At 42.8% G+C, this 23,878-nt stretch overlaps 1 protein-coding gene across 1 annotated transcript; it reads right to left on the bottom strand.

Annotated features, from left to right (window-relative positions):
- Positions 1 to 618: 618 nt before the first annotated feature.
- mal2 (mal, T cell differentiation protein 2) lies at positions 619 to 17,924 on the bottom strand. The gene is made up of 4 exons (XM_077207212.1): positions 17,713 to 17,924; positions 17,259 to 17,429; positions 14,577 to 14,747; positions 619 to 4,026 (listed from the first exon to the last, which is right to left on the bottom strand). Exons 1-4 carry the CDS (start codon positions 17,830 to 17,832, stop codon positions 3,955 to 3,957), a joined length of 534 nt encoding a protein of 177 aa, XP_077063327.1. The 5' UTR covers positions 17,833 to 17,924; the 3' UTR covers positions 619 to 3,954.
- Between the last annotated feature and the right edge of the window lie 5,954 nt (positions 17,925 to 23,878).

Below are 23,878 nucleotides of genomic sequence, written 5' to 3'. Positions count from 1 at the left end.
TGAGATGATTTGTCATGTTTGCAAGGCGCCCCTTTATACTTCCAGGTCGCACGTTAATCATTCACGCTAATGATTCACGGGCTGTCGCCGGTCAATATGATTGACGTGATTTGATAGTGATTTCAGACACCTGTCACGCCTGAGGCGTTCCCCATAACGTCGTTGACGTATTGTTGAGTTCCCTTCGAAAGGGAACAAATCTTTATCAACAGGGTAAATGGTTCACTCTAATACATTTAAATGATGCCTCTGTAACTGGCATTTTGCAATGACAGTAAATTGTGGGTACTGATAGTGAGGCTGCTCTAAAAAAAACTTTCAATAAAGGAACCAGGTAATTACATTTTAGTTTTTATAATTCATGAAAAGGATGCCCTCTAGTGGCCACATTTCACCAAAACAGAAAATTCCACTGGGTATTACAAAAAAAAGTATGTTTTATTAAAACTATTATAAAATTTAACATGAGTTAGGTAAAAAAAAAAAAAAAAAACAGTTATACTAAATATATTATGCTAGCTGCATCTAATTTAAGCACATGTGTCCTAAAAATAGCTTTTTCCATCCTGCTGTTGTTAAGGTGATGGCTACCCTAGTGGAAAGAAACCTATACCAAAATGTATTTAAAATACATTTATTTCATACTACAAACCCATTAATATATTACTGACATATCGGTTGAGACTTAATAATATAAATATTATATTTAACTTTATTTGGGGATATTCTTTATTGCACAATGCACATTTCTTAATATTAAGCCTAAAATGTGTCTAATAACACTATTAGTAAGGATAGTATGATATCTGTATAATATCAGACTTTAAATGCAAGATATATATATTTTTTTACTGTCTTAGAAGAAAACAAACACAACCTATTTGATACAGTGGCTAAATAAACGAGAAATAAAGCTTCAACTTCTGACATTTCCAAACAGCACATCAGTAATGACTTTATGAACTTCTTTACTTGCAAGATTGGTAATATTAGGGAGAAAATTATAACCATGCAACTGTCTACTACAGTATCGCTTCAGACAGTGTATTGTAAGTGTCCTGAGTAAAAATTAATTCATTGCTATTGGAGAGGAAGAATTGTCAAAACTCTTTAAATCATCTAAATCAACAACATGTATGTTAGGCCCTATTCTGACTAAACTACTGAAAGAGATGCTTCCAGAGGTCATAGATCCTCTTCTTAATATCATTAATTCATCTTTGTCAGTAGGATATGTACAGAAAACTTTTAAGCTGCCTAGATTAAACCTCTTATTAAAAAACTGCAACTGCAACAGGCCAATCTCAGATCTTTTCTGTCAAAGATACTAGAAAAGGCAGTATCTTCACAACTATGTTCCTTTTTAGAAAGAAATGGTATCTGCGAGGAATTCCTATCAGACCGTATCATTGTACTGAGACTGCTCTCATCAGAGTCACAAATGATTTGCTCTTATCATTTGATCGTGGTTGTATCTCTCTATTAGTGTTACTCGATCTTAGTGCTGCATTTGATACTATCCACCAGAACATTCTTTTAAATAGACTCGAAAATTATGTTGGCATTAGTGGAATTGCATTGGCATGGTTCACAAAATTAACGGAATACTGATACTGTGTAAAAAAAAAACTGGATGACTAGCAATTTACTATTACTTAATTCCGAAAAAAACAGACTTTCTAATTATTGGACAAAAAACCTCTGCACGTAATAACCTAGAAAACTGTCTAAAACTTGATGGCTGCTCTGTCATGTCTTCATCGTCAGTTAGGAACCTGTGTGCTCTTTGATACCAATCTTTATACACATGCTGGTAACACTTTAGAATATACTGTTCCTTCATTAATAAATAACTATACAGGAACAAATGAGTAACACACTATTAACATTCTAGTAACTACTATTAACTAACAAGAAACTCTGATTAACAATTTAGTAAGTAACAGCGCTCAATTGAATGTCGTAGTTCACTATTAACTAATCAATAACTACCTAATACTGACTGAAGAAACTGTAAGCTTTCAAGGTTTTGGATAGTAATAACTCAAGTGTTACTACATATTTCTAAAGGAACTACAAATTATTTGGATCAGTTTTCTAAAGTGAAGATCATGGTAACACACTAGTAATGACTAAAGTGTTGCTAAATACATCGGAAGGAATTACTATCTTAAAATCTTAAAAGCTTGCAATGACTTTAGTCAATATTAGGTAGTTATCATGTTTTTCACTTTAGAATACTGATCCAAATAATTAGTAGTTTCTTTAGAAGGATCTAGTAACACGTGAGTCATTACTAGTGGGTTACCGTTACCTTTTATTATAAATTATGTATTATTCATGTTAATTATGAACCTGTATATATAGTTCTCTAAGAGGTATGAAAAAAATAGTAGCTACTGTAGTTACTGCTACAGTAAGTTACTGCTAATAGAACTACCACATTCAACTGAGTGCTACTCACTAATGGTTAAGCAGAGTTTCTTGTTAGTTAAATAGTAGTTACTAGAATGTTAATAGTGTGTTACTCATGTGTAGTTATTCATTAATGAAGGAACAGTATTCTAAAATGTTACCCACATGCCTATAGACTAAACACACATAATATGCATTGGCATGCCGTCACCGTTTTCACCGATTCACGTTTTAGAAGTTTACACAGAGATGATAACAGTATTGTTTTCAAAACTCGTTTTCAAAAAAACCTACTTCAATGTTTGCGTTCTCAGGCCAACAAAACACTGTTGTCATGTAAATGAACGGTCAGAACGTTGTGTAAATGAACGGCCTATTTTCAATTGAAAACGGTGTCGTGTAAGCGGCCCCAAAATTAATAACAAAGGATTTTTACAACAGAAATGAATCAATCAAAAACTTACTTAAGCTGTACAATGATTTTCTTCTAGGAACTGCTGTACAGCCACAACAATCTTTGTTGCATTAATTTCCTATTATCACTGTAAAGTTGTTTTGAAACAATCGGTATTGTAAAAAGTGCTGTATAAATGAAGTTTACTTGACTTGATTGGCTATTTAAAGTGTACCTAAAGTATACTTGCAATAGTTTCACTTTAGCACAATCAAATATACTTAAGTATATAACAAGTATAAATATATATATATAGAAATACATACAACAACTAAAGACTTGATCCTCAGCACTATTTCCGGATAACTTAAGTGCATTAAGTACAAAATTAGTTGTTCCAATTTAGAAGACTTTAAGTATACCCATTTAGTATACCAAAAGTACAATTGCATGGTATTTATACTAAGTACATAAATATGTAAATGTATTTGTAGTATACTTAGCATAAAATAAATGTATTTCAAATAGAAAAAATCATTAATTTTTCACTGGGGTAATACAGGTGAAAAAGGATTTACAATTTGTTTTTGGGACTGATAATACATCTAGAAATATTACCAATAAGGTAAAATCAAAATCTAGCACTGACTGTTGAAATATTGTACCTCTCTGAGCACCAGTGAAGTTTAAGGATAACATCTTAAAACAAGTACAATTGGATTGGGTAACACTTTATTTTGCAGTGTCCTTGTTACATATGTTACATGTACTTACCATAGTAATAACAGTAAATTATGCATAATTACATTCAACTATCCCTCAACCAAATCCTAATCCTACCCCAACCCTAGTAAGTACATGTAGTTGCTTAATATTACCCAGTACTTAAATATATAATTACACTGTAACAATGACACCTTAAAATAAAGTGTAACCTATGATTGTATATAATTTTTGGCCAAATCAACAAACGATTTAAACATTTTACAACTGTTACTCTTTACTTTAATGTGAATAAAGAACTTGGAAACATTGTGGTAAACCAGTGGTACCATTATCACCTTGTGTAATGTCCATAATAGTACAGTTGACATTTGAAGACATTCGTGTTATGAATGGGTCACATATGCTCGACTTTTTGTGTGCTATTTTCTCCATCTCCTGAAGCCCATGAACATACTGCAGCCATAACACAAAGTCACTATAAAGGCAAATATCTGTGGAGAGAGAAATAACAGAATTATTTACATACTGTAAGTGTTTAGTATTTTAAATACCTGAAAGCAAATGCAAGCATGGCTCACATAAATATTATGATTTTGTTTCTGCTTTAGAATGTGAATGGTGAAGGTTGCATAGTATGGACCTTATTGAACACTGTTCAAACTCAAACAGGTAGATTACCAAATGTTATTTTGGCACAAAGTAGAGCTTAACTAAGTGACAAATGATGCAAGCCATTGATGCCATTGACTGGCCCTCACGTTCCCCAGAACTAAATCCAGTTGAGAACCTTTGGGACATTATGTATCGGAGCATCCGAAGCTGCCAAGTAGCACACCAGAGTGTCCAGCTGATGCCCTGATCCAGGTCTGGGAGGAGATCCCCCAGGACACCACCCTTCATCTCATCAGGAGCATGCCCATACGCTGTTGTGAGTGTATACAGGCTCGTGGGGGCCATACACACTACTGACTTACATTAAGAGTTGCTGTGTTTAACTTCATGCAAGATGAATCAGCCTGTAAGTTCAGTTTTTAACATTGATTTTGATTTTGAATCCAGCCCTCGGTGTGTTGATGATTTTGGTTTCCATTGACTGTTGTCACATCATTTTGTTCTTAACAAATTATTGAATGATAAATAAAGATTTTCAAATTGAATATTTCATTCATTCAGATCCAATGTGTGATTTAAATGTTCCATTAATTTATTTTGAGCAGGTATAAGTAGCCACTGGTAAGTAGCCCTTGAAATTTGTCAACATTGTGACTCAGTGGTGTGTCCAAATCATTACTCTGTATAAGCATCCTTACCAGTTCAAAACAGCAACACCTCGAGCAAGCAAAGGAATATGGGCAGGGAGAGGTGGATCTTAATATCAGCCATTTTATTATTAAAGGAATAGTTCACCCAAAGAATATGGGTAACCAAACAGTTCACAGTAGCCATTGATAGTTTTTTTTTTCTTTTACATACTATGGAAGTCAATAGCTTCAACTGTTTGGTTACTCACATTCTTCAAAATATCTTCTTCTGAGTTTAGATGAAGAAAGAATTACATAGAGGGTTGAAACAACTGTAAATGATGACAGAATTTTCATTTTCTGGTGAACTCTCTGTAGTGGGGGCGTGGTTCAGCGCGGTCTGCAGCAAGAGAGCGGTGGCGGAGCCGAGCGGTAAGTAAGTGGGTCAAGTGCAAAATGACGAACACCTGTTTCTGATTACAGTGATTGGCGTGGGGAGACCAGATAAAAGCCAGTCGGGTGCGAGAGCTGAGGGAGAGAGAAGGACTGGGATCTGGTGCACAAACGGACTGAGCGAAAAGCATTTCTTATGGACTATTTCCTTTTCTGAGTGCTATAGTTGACCTATGGTGAAGGCGCTGCCACGCAACTTTCTCTTGCCGTTTGTTTACTTTTCTAAATAAAGTGTACCAGACCCAGTCACACCGACCTCTGTCTTCTTCCATCCCCACGATACTGAACCAAACATCGTTACACTGGTGCCGAAACCCGGGATGGAAGAAGGAGCCACCGGCAGATCTACTCCGTCGCCACTTGAGGACATCATCCACGCGCTCGCGGGACTCTATCAGGAACAACACCGGGCCCTGTTGGATGTCAAAGAGGAGCAGGAACGACGGTTCGAGATGCTCCTCAGGGCCCAACAAGAGGACCGCGAGCTGTTCCGGAGCTGGATGGACCGGGAGGGTCGGGCCGCCCCATCAACACCAGCTTCGGCCTCTGCCGTATCTATACCATTACAAAAGATGGGACCTCACGACGATCCGGAGGCATTCCTCGACTTGTTCGAGGAAGACGGCCGAGGCTGGGGGCTGGCCCCTAACGGACTGGCCAGTGCGGCTGATTCCTCTGCTGTCCGGGGAAGCGCAGATCGCCGCACAACAACTGCCAGTCCAGAACCTCCTGGTCTGTCAGGACCTAAGGCGCGCCATTCTCCAGCGGGTCGGTCGGACCCCTGAGGAAAGCAGACAGCGGTTCCGGCTATTGGAACTCGGGGAGCCGACCCTTCGTCTTCGCGCAACAGCTCCGGGACGCGTGCCGCAAGTGGCTGATGGCCGGAGGACGCGACATCGAGGGAGTGATCGATCAGATGGTACTGGAGCAGTTCGTGGCAAGGCTGCCTAAAAAGACTGCGCAGTGGGTCCAGTGCCACCACCCGACGTCGCTGAATCAGGCCATCCAATTGGCGGAGGACCAGCTGGTGGCGTGTCCAGGGGTCGGTGAAAGCCTGGCATCATCCTCTCTCTCTTCTTCTTTTTCTTCCTCTTTCTCTCCTCCTGTCCCTGCACCCAGGTACCAGGGAACGGCTCCGCCCCGACCAGCACCGAGATGGAGGTCTGGGAAAACAACGGAGTCCAGTACGGGTCCCAGGGCGCCCCCCTCGGAGGGTCATTTGCCCGTCCGGCGGCGTACCCGCACCGGCATTTTCGCTCTCCCCACTTGACCCCCCCACTTGACCCTTTTCCCACCGCTGGAGCCTGTTGGCGTTGCGGGGACCCTGGGCATTTCATCGACCAGTGTCCGGTGATGGAGGTGGGGACACTGGTCAGGGTCCCCGACACACCACAGGCTGCCCCCGTTCATAGCGGATTGTACCAAATACCTGTGAGTATAAAGGGGGGTACCTATCAGGCTTTGGTGGATTCAGGTTGTAACCAAACCTCGATTCATCAAAGCCTGATGCAGTCCGAGGCATTGAATAAGAGCCTTAAGGTGAGGTGTGTGCACGGGGAGGTGATGGAATACCCATAAATACCAGTCATTATCCAAGTCAGAGGACAAAAGCATAGTGTGGAGGTGGCGGTTAGTCAGCATCTCCGGCATCCGCTGATTTTGGGGACCAATAGGCCAATGTTTAAAACTTTATTGGGACATTTATGTGCGGGTGCTTCTGGGATAAAAAAGAGGCGAGGGAGGAAGGCGGTTGCTCAGGTTGGAAAGGCTGTTCCGGGACCATCGGAGCCTGTTTTGGAGGAACGGAGCGCGATTGATAGGACAGATCTTTCAGAGCGCGATGATTTTCCTCTGGAACAGTCCCGAGATGAAACGCTGAAAAATGCATTTGATCAGGTCCGCACAATCGACGGACAGCCTCTTCACCCGGACCGACCCCTTCCTTATCCTTATCCTTATTTTGCGATCATAAAAGATAAGTTGTATCGGGTGACCCAAGACACCCAGTCAAAGCAAGATGCAACACAGTTTTTAGTTCCCAAAAGCCGCCGGGAATGCTTTTCAAGGCGGCTCATTGTAATACAATGGCTGGGCATTTAGGGCAGGCAGCTACACTTGATCGTCTAATGACCCGTTTTTTTTGGCCGGGCATCCACGAGAACGTGCGCAAGTGGTGCGCCTCTTGTCGTGAATGTCAGCTGGTGAATCCGCCAGCCAACCCAAAAGCACCTTTGTGCCCTCTTCCTTTAATAGGGGTCCCCTTCGAAAGAATTGGTATGGACCTCATAGGGCCATTGGAGCGATCTGCACGAGGGCATCGCTTTGCTTTAGTCCTAGTGGATTATGCAACGCGATACCCAGAAGCAGTGCCACTTCGTACTATTTCCGCGAAGAGCGTGGCGAGTGCACTGTTTCAGTTAATCTCCCGGGTGGGAATCCCGAAAGAGATTCTCACCGATCAAGGCACGGCTTTTATGTCACGTACAATTCGCGAGCTTTACGAATTACTGGGCATTAAATCGATTCGCACCAGCGTCTAACACCCACAAACAGACAGACTGGTGGAACGATTTAATCGCACGTTGAAATCCATGATTCGGAAGTTCGTTCAGGAAGATGCCAGAAATTGGGATAAATGGCTAGAACCCCTCTTGTTCGCTGTACGCGAGGTCCCCCAAGCCTCAGCGGGGTTTTCCCCCTTTGAGCTTCTCTATGGGCGTCAGCCCCGTGGTGTGCTGGACGTCTTTAGAGAAACTTGGGAGGACGGACCTTCGCATAGCAGAAACGAAATTCAGTATGTCATGGACCTGAGAACAAAACTCCACACGTTGGGGCGGCTCTCTATGGAAAATTTGTTACAGGCCCAGGACAAGCAAAGTCGGCTGTACAACAGTGGGACTAGGCTGCGAGAATTTGCACATGGAGATAAGGTACTTGTATTACTTCCCACGTCCAGTTCTAAATTACTCGCAAAGTGGCAAGGACCATTTGAGGTTACACGGCGAGTTGGAGATCTCAATTATGAGGTTATTAGTACAGATAAGGGTGGATCACGTCAAATTTATCACCTTAATCTGTTAAAAAAGTGGAATGAGGTGGAATCAGTGATGTTGGCATCGGTGGTGAGTGTGGAGGAGGATCTCGGTCCAGAGACGAGCTCAGGCACTTGGAGGAGACCACCTCTCGCCGATCCAGATCACTGATATACGTAGTTTACAAGCCGAGTTTGCTGACGTGTTTTCGCCCCTACCTGGCCGAACGAATCTCATTCACCACCACATTGAGACGGATCCGGGCGTGGTAGTGCGCAGCCGGCCATATCGTTTGCCTGAACATAAAAAGAAAGTGGTTCAGGAGGAATTAGAGGCGATGCTGGAGATGGGGGTAATAGAGGAATCCAACAGTGACTGGGCTAGCCCGATAGTTTTAGTACCTAAAACGGACGGCTCGATTCGGTTCTGTGTGGATTATCGCAAGGTGAATGCCGTGTCGAAATTCGACGCGTATCCAATGCCTCGGGTTGATGAGCTACTTGATCGGCTGGGTACTGCTCGTTTTTATTCAACACTGGATTTAACGAAAGGATATTGGCAGGTCCCCCTAACTCCAATGTCTAAAGAAAAAACAGCTTTCACCACGCCGTTTGGATTACACCAATTTTTCACCCTTCCTTTCGGCTTGTTCGGGGCTCCGGCAACCTTTCAGAGCCTGATGAACAGAATTCTCCGGCCGCATGCTGCATATGCCGCTGCCTACTTGGATGATATCATCATCTATAGTAACGATTGGCAGCGCCATATGCAGCATTTAAGGGCTGTCCTCGGAGCGCTGCGAGGGGCTGGGCTCACGGCCAACCCAAAGAAGTGTGCAATTGGGTGTGTGGAAGTCAGGTATCTTGGTTTACACATGGGTCATGGACAGATGCGTCCCCAAATTGATAAGACGGCAGCAGTTGCGACCTGTCCAAGACCTAAGACCAAAAAGGATATTATAGAAGGTTTGTGCCTAATTATTCGGACCTCGCTAGCCCGCTGACTGATCTAACTAACAAGGAGGCACCAGATACCGTCCAGTGGACGGAGCAGTGTCAGCAGGCCTTTACCCAGATAAAGGCTGCTCTATGTGGCGGACCGCCCTTACAGGCTCCTTAACTTTTCTCTCCCTTTTATTCTGCAGACTGACGCGCCGGACAGGGGGTTGGGCGCAGTCCTGTCCCAGGAGATGGAGGGTGGAGAGCGGCCGGTGCTGTACATTAGTCGAAAGCTATCGAAAAGGGAGACTAAGTACAGCACCATTGAAAAGGAATGCCTAGCCATCAGGTGGGCCGTTCTCACCCTCCGTTATTATCTCTTGGGACGGGAGTTCACCCTCTGTTCGGACCATGCTCCCCTGCAATGGCTCCACCGCATGAAGGATACCAACGCGCGGATCACCCGTTGGTATCTAGCGTTACAACCTTTTAAATTCCAGGTGGTCCACAGGCCGGGTGTACAGATGGCTGTGGCCGACTTCCTTTCCAGGAGGGGGGGGGGGAGGCTGCAGTCCGGATGGCTCCCCGGCCTGAGTCGGGCGGTGGGGGTATGTAGTGGGGGCGTGGTTCAGCGAGGTCTGCAGCAGGAGAGCGGGGGCGGTGCCGAGCGGTAAGTAAGTGGGTCAAGTGCAAAATGACGAACACCTGTTTCTGATTACAGTGATTGGCGTGGGGAGACCAGATAAAAGCCAGTCGGGTGCGAGAGCTGAGGGAGAGAGAAGGACTGGGATCTGGTGCACAAACGGACTGAGCGAAAAGCATTTCTTATGGACTATTTCCTTTTCTGAGTGCTATAGTTGACCTATGGTGAAGGCGCTGCCGCGCAACTTTCTCTTGCCGTTTGTTTACTTTTCTAAATAAAGTGTACCAGACCCAGTCACACCGACCTCTGTCTTCTTCCATCCCCACGATACTGAACCGAACATCGTTACACTCTCCCTTTAAAAAAAAAAAAAAAAAAAAAAAAAGGCAAAACAAAGAAGAATATCCAAAACCATTGCCCATAGCAAAACATAAGAGCTTTGCAAAAACAAAGACCATACTGGACAGTGAGTAGAACTAAACATAAGATAACAAACTGGCTTATCACTTTTTAAAGCACTGTGTACCCCTTTAAGGCCATTTTTTGACATGCAGGCTTTCGCATTGTTTTCAATGATAAACCTTTGCATGACACACAGACATGATGGGCATGGGAATTTTATAGTCATGTTGAAATTATATATTGGGTTATAATTTTGCCACTATGACGTATGTGTTGAGGTATGACTTTCAATTTAAACAGCCAAAATAATTTTATTTCCATTCAACAATTTAGATATTTTTAAGCTCATAACACAACCCCTTACCCAAACCTACCCATTTATATATTATATAAAATAAAACACCAAAGTACCAAACAATTGGTTTGTGTTAGGAACAGTACCAAAGTGATCACTTCCATCCTGTACTGTCAAAACGAGCCAATGCACATTGGCGTGCGAGATCTGCATTTCACACTCCGCCCCGCGAAACGGGTATAAATACGGAAGTGGATGCACACACAAGTTGTCTTTTGCTTCGGAGTCGATCGGTCTTCATGTTGATGTTTCTGAAGAGTGTTGTTATATTACAACGAGCGAGTATGTCGGCGCTTCTTCAGGAAGTCTCTCCCGTTGCTGGTGGTTCTACAGCGCGAGTGCAGCAGTGGTCGCAAGCTTTCAAGCTCTCAACTGCTTTTTTAACAGCGTCACAATTCTGTGTTTGTGTTTGTTTGTCTGATGGCCGGTTGAGGGCAAAGAAAGTGAGTGCTTCACTGGTACAGGCTGCACCATCAGCGTTGCCGCGATCATTCCCCTGTGTGCTCCGACACTGGTGAGAGTTTTTCATTTCCTGAAAGAGCAACATGGGTGCGTTTGCGTCTTTTTCCAGATGTCATTCCACCCGTGCGTTTCTGGATGTGGTCGTTCCCTATCCCCCTCTGACGGTCACAATTGTTGCATATCGTGTTTTTGGGGCTTACAGCACGCTGAAGCAGCTTTTGTGAATGGTTCATGTTCCCATTGCGGTGTTGAGATCGAGACTCGCCTTTGTCCGCGAAGGTGGAGTCCCCGTTACCATGCCCCACCCTAGGTGCCGTGTGGGATGGTTGATCGCTGTGGCGAGCAGGACTAGGCCGAGGGCCATAAGAGAGCCTCACAAGGCCGGTGGCGGGATTACTGATGAGCGCCACCTGCGCAACGCACTGGTCTCGTATCTCTCACGGTGCATAAAGCATAATGCATGAAGCATAAAAGGAGGAGCAACGACAGTGGAGATCGACAGAGGCCAGGCCTGGACCTGTGATGTGTTTGTTGTTTTGGTTATATGTACAGCAGTCGTCAGTGAGGGGCTGCTGTCTTTTACTTTCATTTTGTATTTGTTTTATTTTATGTCATTAAAGTATTTAAATGTTCACCGGTTCCCGCCTCTGAACTGAGTTACACCCGCCATCCCGAATACCCGATAATGATAGAACCAATCCCTGTGGGGTCCCCACTCCTCCATCACACCGCAGCCAGTGGAGTCCCCCGTTGAGCGTACTGGTCCCTCTGTAACAGAGGAACGTGTCCGGTCGGTGCTGAACTGCCTGGATACTATCAATAGCAGAACAGTGGTCCCACTGAAATCTTTTCAGAGGCTCCTGAGGCATGTGGCAGCCGCAGTAACGCCACTCGGCTTGCCCCATATGAGACCGCTTCAGAACTGGCTTCACGGCAGAGTCCCGAGGTGGCGAGGTGTCGCCAAACCCTCAGCCCTTGGTCAGACCCTTCGTTTCTCCGGGCCGGAGTGCCCCTAAAACAAGTGTCCAGGCATGCTGTTGTCACCACAGATGCCTCCAACACCTGCCCGGGGGGCCAAGTACAACGGGCATGTAGTAGCGGGGATCTGGACGGGCCCCCAACTGCATTGGCACATCAACTGCCTCGAGTTGTTTGCAGTACTTGCTTGGAGACGCCTCAAAACGCCGCTGCTCGGCAAGCATGTACTGGTCCGTACGGACAACACTGCGACCATTGCGTACATCAACCATTAGGGTGGTATACGCTCCCGTCGCATGTCGCTCGCCTGCCACCTCCTCCTATGGAGAAGCATCAGAAGCATCTGAGGTCGTTTCGTGCCATTTATATTCCTGGCCTGCTTAATCGTGCCGCTGACAAGCTCTCACGACATCCTGTGGCCCAGGGTGAGTGGCGACTCCATCCCCAGCTGGTCCATCTTATCTGGGACCACTTCGGGGCAGCACAGATAGATCTGTTTGCCTTTCCAGACTCTTCCCATTGCCAGTTGTTTTGCTCCCTGACCGAGAGCACCCTCAGCACGGATGCGCTGGCACACATCTGGCCCCGGGGCCTCCACATATATGCGTTTCCCCCATTGAGCATTCTTGCACAGACTCTGTCCAAAGACAGTGAGGAAGAGGAGCAGGTCTTGCTAGTTGCCCCTTATTGGAACAACCGGACCTGGTTCCCCGAACTTGTGCTCCTCTCGACAGCCCCTCCCTGGCTCATTCCTCTGAGGGAGGACCTTCTCTCTCAGGGACGGGGCACCGTATGGCACCCGCGTCCAGACCTCTGGAAACTCCATGTGTGGTCCCTGGACGGGACGCGGAGTTTCTAGGTGATCTACCAGATTCAGTCGTAGACAACATCACTTCTGCGAGAGCACCCTCTACGAGGCATGCTTATGCCCTGAATTGGAAACTATTCGTTGAGTGGTGTTCTTCTCACCGAGAAGACCCCCGAAGGTGTTCGATTGGTTCCGTGCTTTCTCTCCTGCAAGATGGGTTGGAGCGAAGGCTGTCTCCCTCCACCCTCAAAGTGTATGTTGCCTCTATTGTCGCACATCACGATGCAGTGGATGGGAGATCCGTGGGAAAGCACGACCTGATCGTCAGGTTCCTAAGGGGAGCAAGGGGAGTTCCTGATCCGCCTGCGCCCCCTCTATACCCTCTTTGGACTTACCTACGGTGCTGACTGCACTGCAGAGACCTCCCTTTGAGCCTCTACAGGCAGCTGAGTTAAAAGTACTGTCTTTAAAAACAGTTCTCCTTTTTGCTTTTGCCTCCATCAAGAAGGTAGGGGACCTGCAAGCATTTTCGATGGACGAATCATGCTTGGAATTTGGGCCGGCTAACTCTCACGTTATCCTAAGACCCTGGCCTGGATGTGTGCCTCAGGTTCCTACCACTCCCTTTCAGGACCAAGTGGTGAACCTGCAAGCGCTGCCCCTGGAAGAGGCAGACCCAGCCCTCTGGCTTTTCTCTGTCCCGTTTTAATTGGGATCCCAATCAGTCGACACTTCGACTACGTCGAATGTGAGCGACTGAAAGGGAACGTCTCAGTTACGTATGTAACCCTCGTTCCCTGAAGGAGGGAACGGAGACAAGGTCCCGTTGCCAGTATTGCTGGACCACCGCTGACTCCGGGCTCCGCTCGGCTCCTTAGCGAAAAACAACTGGTGCATGCATCCACTTCTGTATTTATACCAGAGTCAGTCGTAGAAAACATCACTTCTGCGAGAGCACCTTCTACGAGGCATTCTTACACCCTGAGGTGTCAGATGCATATCTCGCACGCCAATGTGCATTGGCTCGTTTTAACAGTACTCGAAGATGACAGGCTCCCTAGCATGATCCGAGTCAGTCGACTACGTCTCCGTTCCCTCCTTCAGGGAACGAGGGTCACATACGTAGCTGAGACGTTCAGTTCTGTCTTTCTCTGCCCCCTGCCTGTTTGTTTCCATGGTAACTGATTTGATTTTAGTTTCAGTTCAGGTGTGTCTTACAAATTTGCTCCTCAGTTGCTGTCTAATTAAGCCCTGTGTTTCTATCAGTGCTTTGTCAGTTCTACGTTGCATGTTCGTGGTTGTTCTGGTCATGTTCCTGTTCCCGAGATTCTGTTTTGTGAAGTTTTGAGTTTGTTTTTGAATAAAGCTGCTGCACTTTAATCCTGCAAAAAAATGCTGTTTCATCCTTGCTGCATCCACATTGTAACAAAATACTAGACAATGCAAATTAATTTACATTTATTTGCCTGTTATCAGTTTTATATTGTTGAGAAATGGTTAAGGTTTAGGGTGGGTTAATTTTGAAATATCTAAAAAAAAAAGTTAAATATATAGTATAAATATTTGTAAAATTATTTCTACTTTTACGAATACAAACAAAGAATTAAATGTGTCTTGATCAGATGGATAAGGTAACTGAAAGGAATGGTGTAACCTGCTCATCAAAAAATTACGCTAAAGGGGTTCAATGAAAAAGCAAGGGAAAATAAAGGTAGTGTTAACAACTCACCGCAGCTGCAACATTAATGCTGTATTCCCGATAGTCCAGAAATGTCATTATATTCCCACGGGGTCTGCTTATACAGGTGTTGTTTACATATGCACCCGCAGATGAAACTGTAGCCTCCAGCAAGAATGCACCAAAATAAAACAGCAAAGCGATGAAATGGTAGAACATATCCTGCAAATGGAAGACAATTTATAATGCTTATGATGTGTACAGATTCACCAGATCAAAATACTGTATTTCAGAGTATCCTATTAGATTAATAATTACTTCTTAAAAATCAGTTTTAAATGTATTCACAGATTAAAATGAGCAACATTATTATATATACATCACTGCACTATTATTAACCTCAGTTATGGTTTATGTAAGTTGTCACATTTGGTTTTGGACCTTGAACAGGTTCCATTTCTTTTATTTTGTAATTGTCATAGCTATATGTTCCTATGTTTGTCATGTTCCTGGCTATGTCATGTTGTTATTGGTTTATTCTAGTCATTTGTTTCTCTGTTCTGTTTAGGGCTGCACAATTAATCGCAAAGAAACTGCACGCGATTTGGCAAAGGCTGTGATTTTTTTACGCACAGCTTGTCAGTGCAGTGCGGCTGGTCGGTAGTAAATGCTGCTCCATCTGAACGCCAGAGGGCGCTCTCACGCAGACACGCCAAATATGCCCCGCTGCAGAAGAACAATAACGCGCATCATTGCAGGAAATCCCTATACGGCATCATCATTGTAGCTGAATAAACAGGAGAGATGGTATGGGTCCAGGTAAGGGGGCAGTGTCCGGCGGTCGCACGCACTTCTCTCTCTCTTCGGCTTCGGTATCGCGGCTTGTCCTCTCTAGGCCCCGACAACTGAGGGGAATAGCGGCCCGGGATCCTACCCCGTCAGCAGCGTCACGTTTGATTCTCCATTCCAGACCGCGGGTTCAGCGACTCACATATTGAATGGCGCGGGTATCCCTCCGCAAAGACATGGGTGATTTTACTATTACCATCGCAAATTACTTGTATGTTGATTGAATGGGTTTCCTTGCGGTTGATGTATATCAGTGCGTTTTTTGATGGGGCAAGTAGCTGCACATGGGTGCAGTCTATAGCACCGAGGGCACCAGGAAACCCATACTTTGCCCAAAACGCCTGCTTCACACTTTCCTGGCTGTCAGGTGTGACGGGGAATGTATTCCCCATGGCGGATGTAACTGCATGTATAGCCGAACTTATGGCAGATTGTGAAATGCCTCCAATGGAGCTAAGGGGGTGCTGGAACAACCCAGACGCATAGAAATGCAGTGCCGCTGTAACTTTCACTGCAATCGGGAAGGCATAAGGACAGGGTGCTTCAGTCCCCAGCTCATCTGCCAGGAGATGGCAGACATCTGTCACAGCCTGACGGGTCTGGCGTAGCTTACGCCTACATTCCTCCTCTCTGAGGGAGAGATAGGTCAGTCTGGGCCGGTAGATCCTCTCCCTCCTGTGTCTAATTCTCTGTCCCAAGACATACTCCATCTCACTGTGCAATAGAAAAATTATGAGCAAGCGCAACTTAAATGGTAAGTTGAAGAGTAAGGTTTTTAATGAACTTACATGATGGTAAAGGTGATTTCGCAGTCTTCAGTATTTTGTTTTTCCTGGTTCCTGGTTCAACCCACTTTGTCAGTTGTCCTTATATACCTATGTTTCTTGCCACTATTGGTCAAACAGGTTTGATGCGTTATAACTACAATTAGCCTGAATAATTTGGGTAAATGTGAAAGCTAGATTTATGCCTATTTTTTCACATCTTCATGGACACCACAATGATTTCCCTCGTGTGGTAATATTTATCCTTGTGGTTTGCAAAAATGGGAACTGCTGCATTTGTGTAGATGAGAGAAGCAAAGTGTATGCTCGTCGTGCACACGCTACATTATGGCCAATGTGCCCTTAAAATAGCATCTGAATATGATTCCACTGACTTTAGACTAGGTTTTTCCTGGCCTGTGGTGGAATTGTTTTGCAAAATAGCACCAGGAAACGTTTGCGCCGGAACACGCCTCTTCTTTTCGCTGAACCGCCCCCGGGAGCGCAAGTTCATTCCCTTATTTACCGACGTGCGTCTGTGGAGGGACAAATCCGCTGTGCGTTGGGTGCAAAATAGGAAGGATACATGCGTCGGTGTACAAAGTCAATTGCGCTGGGTGATAGGGCCCAATGTGTGTTGATTACAACAAAGAAAAAAACATAACAATGTGTGGACACTGGCAAAGGGGTTCTAATTTGATGTTTCAACAACCATTTCTTGTTACAGCAACTTTAAAAAAATTATTAAAAAAAAAGATAATTGGGGAAAATTTGTTATTTGTGGTGACACCAGAAATCAGAGATCAAATGATTATTTTAATGTAGTATAATAGCTATGTAATAACTAACATTTCTGATATGTTTTTAAAGTGGCATTTATATTACACAAATTAAAGTGAATTCCTGGCATATAAAATAACCTGTAAAATGACCTTAAATCTTGCAAGCACTATTTCCTGCTCTACCAAGCCTGTGACCTTGAGGCAAGTGCTTAACCTCAAACTCTACTTGGAGGATTGTCCTGGAAATTTGTGTACAATAATCTACACTAAAGTGTCAACTCCATGTATGTGTTAGAAATAGTCTGACAATGTGCATTTGTAAAGAAATGCACACTCACCATGAAATTCCAGTCAGTGTTAATCTTGTCAGCCAGGCCCAGCAGAAACAGGGCGAGGTATACAGAGGAACAGATGAACATGGTTACTGACACAAACATCACCCATCCCTGCAACAATGGCACGGACACATTCGTCGATGCTACTAATATCCACACCAATCCTCCAAACACCTAGTGTTTGGAAAAAAAGAAGAAGAAATTTCTGAAAACAAAGACCTCAAAGATTGTGTAGCATAATGTGTACAGACATAATTAATATAGTATTACTGTATTCTCTCTCAGACTATCAAGTATAAATAATCATAAACACCATATTATTATGACTTCCATTTTTTCCCAATGTTTTAGTTATCAAGGTTTTACTGCCATAATACTACAAGGGACACAACTTTGTAAGTTACAGAAGTTTAACCCCGTAAGTCTTGAAATAGCTACAAACAACAACAAGACTTACAATTTCCAAACAAATCAGGGCCCCGGAATACGTCCTCAGTATTTCCACTCCAAGGGGTAGAGAAATAGTTGGTGCTGGGAAGGATGTAGTGGCCGGGTTCGGTGTTTCCGCCATCCTCATTCAGCTTGACAAGCACAGGTTGAACAAAAGACTAATGCATAGGAGAATTCTGCTGGAGTCATGTATCAGGAACAGGTCTGACAGGTGTGTGGCCACTCCCATTTTGTTCAGTCCTTTCTCACTCCCATAGTTCAGCCAAAACCCTGGGACTGAGGGCATGCAGTTTCATTTACTGTGAATGAATACCTCCTTTAAAAAGGAGGTATTTAAATACCTATTTAAATGAAAGTATTTAAAACATGCCTCTCAATTTTTATTTTCTTTGCACCCTATGATTTTTCTTTTTCTGTTTGGCCAGGTACAAAAATATCTGAATAGTTTCACAACTTTGGTTAATGATTAATGCATATGCTTAGGTTCAACATACCTGAGTAAATAGTATGTTACACCCTAAAATGATTATAAAGAAAAGCCCAGAAAAAAGCCCAGATAAACGTGAATGTGCGGTGTTGCAAATTAGCCTTGGCTATAAACACTATGATACTGACATGGGATTGCTTCGAGAAGATAATTTATGTTCACTGTATCTGTCCCTACCAAATAAACTATAAAATAAATAATGTACATTTCTTCCAGTGCTTTGTGGAGTTATGAAATGTATTAATGGAGTTTCAAATTATTTGTTTTATTTGAATTCAGGTACTGAATGAAATAAATATTCTAACAGTTAAAGTGGAATCATATTGAAAGGGGAAAAAAGGTTTCTGAAAAGGTGATTTTTGATAGAGAACATTCACCATCCATGAATAAAGGTGAAGTGCATAGGCCTATTTTCATAAATTATAGCCTAGTTTCTGTCACAGTCTTCGTCTGCACCACTCTGTCTTCATCTGCACTACACTTCCCAGAATCCCTTGTGTCTTCACCAAGGGGGTAATCCATCATCAGGAAGTTGAAGCATCCCGGGAGCCGCTAATGTAGCAGAACTTCACCTGCTGTTAGCATTCCATTGACTCCTGCTGTTAGCATTCCATTGACTCCAATGCGCCGCCCGCACAGCCTGCTCCACCCTGGCCGCTTCCTGACACAGATAGGCCACACCCTGGTCTGTTATACGGCGCAAGGTCGCGCCTTTTTGAAGGGGGGTGTACTGTCACAGTATTTATCTGCACTACTCTGTCTTCGTCTGCACTACACTTCCCAGAATCCCTCGTGTCTTCACACCTGAACTCACTCCCTCATTTACCCACCTGTTCATCGTCATCATCCGTGTCACCTGTGCTCACCTCATTATTGTTGATTTGTGTCTGTATTTAGTTTCCTTCTTTTCTGTTAGTCCTTGTCGGTTCTCTTGTATGTTGCATCATGTGTGAACCTTCTGCCCGTTTGCCTGCTTGTACCAGATATCACATGTAACACATCTGCGGATTTCCTATCCCTCACATACTCTTTTAATTTTATTCAGCATGTTACTGGACCCACACACATTAAGAGTCACACCCTGGACCTTGTCTTCTCACTTGGTCTTGATATAGTTAATGCTCGTGTAGAAGATGTTCATGTGAGTGATCATAGCTGTGTGTTTTTTGACATTAACTTTCCTCTGTATCCTCCGCCCCTGGGAATTAGGGCCCAGAGGCAAAGTATTAATCATGATGCTGGGGAGAGGTTCTCTGCCTTGTTTGACCCATGTTTACTGATTGGATGCAGTGATGTAGATGTTTTTATCCAGTCTTTTAATAAACAGTGCTTAGCACTTTTAGATAAAGTGGCACCAGTGAAATCAAACATTGTCTCCCATAAAAAAAAAAACCTTGGGTTGATGAAACTATCCAGGGTTTTAGGAGAACTTGTAGAAAAGTTGAACGTCTATGGATGTCTTCTAAACTTGAGGTGCATAGGCTTCATCTGAGGTAAGGGTTACCTTGAATGAGATGTTAAGAAATGAGAACTCGCTACTTTTCTCAGCTTATATCCTCTAATAAGCAAAATCCTAAAATCTTGTTTGACACTATAAATGCAATAATTTCTCCTTCTGCCCCTCAAGCAACTGTGTCCTCTAAATCAGGCTGTAATTAATTACTTCACTTCTTTGTAAGTAAGATCAGAGATGTTAGGGCAAACATTTCCCCATCACTTACTCTGAACTCTGTATGTGATCTGTCTTCTGCTCATTCTTGGTCATATTTTAAACCTGTGACATTACAGGACATCACCTATCTGGTACACACATTGAACCCCTCCTCTTGTCCTATGGATGTTCTCCCAACTGTGCTATTTGGACAAGCATTTGATTCTGGCCCCTGTATTGTGGAGATGTTAAATACTTCATTTTTAACTGGTGTCGTTCCTTGTTTTTTTAAACATGCTGTTGTTAAGCCTGTACTTAAAAAGCCCAGTTTGGATCTATTACAACCTAAGAGCTGCAGGCCGATATCCAAACTTCCATTCATGTCAAAAATTCTAGAAAAAGTTGTAGCAGAACAACTCACCCTTTTCTTAGAGAATCACGAGCTGTTTGACAAATTCGAGTCTGGTTTCCGTAAAAAGCACTCCACAGAAACTGCATTACTTAAAGTTTCTAGTGACATTCTTATGTCAGTTGACTCAAAGGAATGCACAGTTTTGGTTCTCTTGGACCTTTCATCTGCTTTTGACATGGTTTATCATAATATTATGATATGTAGACTCCATGATCCGGAAGGGATTTCTGGATCAGTTTTTCATCGTACCTTTCTGTTAGAAGTTTTAGCGTTTATGTAAATCAGATCATGTCTGAAACTGCAGGGTTGTCGTGTGGGGTACCTCAGGGTTCTGTTTTGGGACCCATCCTGTTCCTTTTGTATATATTTCCTCTAGGACAGATAATTAGTCAATTCAATGACATATCTTACCATCTGTATGCTAGGGGTTGAACCGACTAGTCGATTAGTCAACTAGTCGTGCTTAATGCAATGCATGACGCTTTAAGCTTGACGCCGACTAGTCGCGTTGATCATGTGACACTGTGATTGCGCTAATTTTGATACTAACAACATGGCCGCCTTGCAGACGACAACAGATGAAGAGCCCAGAGGGTCATTGCAGCAAGAAAGCAGCATTGGTACATCAAGTGTGTGGAACTTAACACAAGATATTGTTGAAAACGAAAGTAAAAGCATGACGCATGCTCATTGTTTTACCGGGAAATAAGAGTTCAGTCTCTTTATTAAAATCATTAAAACATTATTTTTTCCATATATTTATTTAAACATATTAATAATTTATCTCTAATTCACCCACAATTAATTAGAATATTATTTTGTATTACTTGGATCTGCTCATCACTAACGCGCAGATGTGAATATAGCTTTTTTTTCTTTGTTTTTTTCTTTTCATCCTAAATGATGATGTAACCAGCTAGCTGTTTACACCAGGCCACTTCATGTGTTTCTGTGGTCTGATAGCTGTCCGATCGTCAAAAGACCAGGTGTAAATGCCCTCCGAAACGCATTCAAGACGGATTTAAATCCGTCCGCTCAAACCACTTCAGGAGGAGGTCTGGGCCGCATTCCAGACGAAACTGGACAAGTGTAAATGCATCTGGTTGTTGAAACCACATATGTAAATTGGACTCCTCCCAACAATCCTAAAAAATACGTGTAAGAGCGTGTTATAGGCTATATGTCATGTTATATTCATTATATGACGAGGCAACACGCATAACCGCAGATGAGCAACTCGAGCATCTATTCATCAAGCCAACGTGCAAACTATCAAATCAAAGTGAAAGTAAGTCGCAGACGCTTAACACACAATCATCTTCGTTAAAAGTAAAGAAACAAAATGATCTTACCAGGGCTGTTGCTGCTCTCTCTTATTGCGGTCTTTGATTTTGAAATTAGCTGATGATCAATACAATGCAGCTCATTACTGTTGCTTTCGGTGACGTGAACTCCGTTAAATCTGCATATAGCGCGTTGTTTGAAGATCGGATTTATATCTGATTTGCAAAAACACATTTATGTGACCAGGTGTAAATGGAATCGTTTTGATAAATCAGATAGCTATCCGATCTGAGAAAACGCATGAAGTGTACAGGTGTAAACAGCCCCATAAGCTGTCTGTCAGCATCTGTATAATTGTCTGTATAAGAGGGCCTTGACGGATAATGGGATAGCATGTACACAGATGAAGTTAAGTATACTGGTAAAGGTTACCAGAACTCTGTGTTACTTATTAAGAGGGCCTTGAGGATAATAAGTTAATTGCATGTGCACAGATTAAGTTTGGTTTATTGTTACCGCCTTGTTATAGGTTAACAAGGGACTGGGTAAGTTTTATGTGGATTTCGCCAAGAGGGCCTGGAAGGATGGCGAATATTGCACAGATAAGTTTAGCTTTTGGTTACCGCCTTGTTATAGGTTAACAAGGGACTGTACGGAAAAGCTATGTAGTATATGACTCTGTTGTGTCGGAGGAAGTGAATCGCAGAGGTCTTATAGTTTAAAGTTATTGTATTGTCAATGTGTTGTGTGAGTAGAGTGAATGTAGGATCCTGTCCTGTGTGTCTGCTTGACTGTGACTGTGGTTAAAAATAGGTGACAAGGAATGTGTGAATGAGCTTGAGAGACAAGTAATGTATAAATGAGTATTAAAAGTAAAGGAAATAGTAAAAGAAAACAATTGTTTCAAGATATTAATCTTACAGATTATTGTAGCATGAAATAAGTAAAAGTATAAAATATATATTTAATTAATAAATGGATTGATATAATGATATATATGAATAGATAATGATAAATAAGAATGCACGTGCTTAATATATTATATATTATATCTGAAGACGTCTAAAATTTGTATCTCATTATCCCTGAAGACAAAGTGAGAAAAATGATTCCATTGTAGATAATTAAGTTTGTGCTAAGAAAAAATAACTTGTGCAGTGTGCTAAAACTGAACAAGATTGAGTGACAAAGTTTCAACAGTCATAAATAATTTACAGCAATCTTAGAATTGTAGTAAATGTGAATTGTTGGAAATGGGTGAGGAAAAGTTTATTCACCATGTTAGATTATTTTGAGCACAGCATGCAAATATAGGAGAAAGATTGAAGGCTGATTTTATGATAGGGAAAATTATTTAATTTTATTATACTCAGAAAATCAAAAGTTAGATTATTACTCATATTGCAATGAAGAAATAGCTTGCTTTTTCCTGCAACGAAGAACTTGCTTTACTAAAAACAGAATGGGAGAACTGCTGTTGTCAACCAGTGATTATTATATAGTATAAAAGAACTAGGAAAAAGATGGTTAAAAGTGGAATTTAGATAAAGAGCTAATAGCTCAGGAACAAATATTTATAAAGACTAATTTGATCTATGCAGCTCTCTGAGTGTTCAAGTTTCAGATGGCTTCAGTGTCGAATGGAAGAGGTGAAAGGTCAAAGACACAACTGCAGAGAGAAGAAGAAGAGTGGGTGAGGGGCGTTCAGCTCCCCTTCTGAAGATGACCACTTTCTGGAAGACTCAGCATGGAGAAAGACTGATTTAATGCTGGAAAAGGTGAAACTTTCACTATTTCACTGGAGACTTTTTCCTGAGGACAAGAGGAAAATCCTGAGATGCAAAGCTGAGGCAAAATCTATCAAAAGCCCAAACTCAGCAGAGGCAGAGAAACAACAGAGCCAATATACAGTCTACTACACCAAGCCTTGAGTGACAGCTAGGCTGACGACACATGCAGAGCGACAGCCATGAAGCTTCAACAGACTGATAATCTAAAAACAGAAGAACTGACTGAAACCCTTCCCTTACGGGCAGCACAGGTGTGGCAACTCCGATTATCACTCTAGAGACTGCTTCAAATTTAGTTAATTATTAGATTAACTTTATTCATTCTTATTATTCACTGGTCCCATAAGCAATTCTTTATATTCTCTGCTAAACTAACACTCTCTGCTTTTTCAGTAGGTTCAAGTCCAGCCATATAAAAAAGAAAGAAAATACACTGAAAGAGAAAAGTGGGTGCTCAACTCACCAAATAGTTCAAACTGAGGCTGGATTTGTTATAGTGAGGGCTAATACATTAAACAATTATAGGGCTTAAAAGCATGAGAAAAATCA

This window comes from Siphateles boraxobius, unplaced genomic scaffold (assembly GCF_051911475.1).
Source record: "Siphateles boraxobius isolate OS27281-9 unplaced genomic scaffold, OSU_SipBor_1 12, whole genome shotgun sequence".
Classification (NCBI taxonomy): Eukaryota; Metazoa; Chordata; class Actinopteri; order Cypriniformes; family Leuciscidae; genus Siphateles; species Siphateles boraxobius.
This window is presented reverse-complemented; position numbering and strand designations above follow the sequence as displayed.

Excerpts from the sequence above, each read along its gene's own strand:
- mal2 (XM_077207212.1), bottom strand. The coding sequence starts at position 17,832 with ATGAGGATGGCGGAAACACCGAACCCGGCCACTACATCCTTCCCAGCA. Across the intron at positions 17,430-17,712 it reads CCCTGATTTGTTTGGAAATT|GTGTTTGGAGGATTGGTGTG; the intron begins GTAAGTCTTGTT and ends TCCAAACACTAG. Across the intron at positions 4,027-14,576 it reads GCATTAATGTTGCAGCTGCG|ATATTTGCCTTTATAGTGAC; the intron begins GTGAGTTGTTAA and ends CTCTCTCCACAG.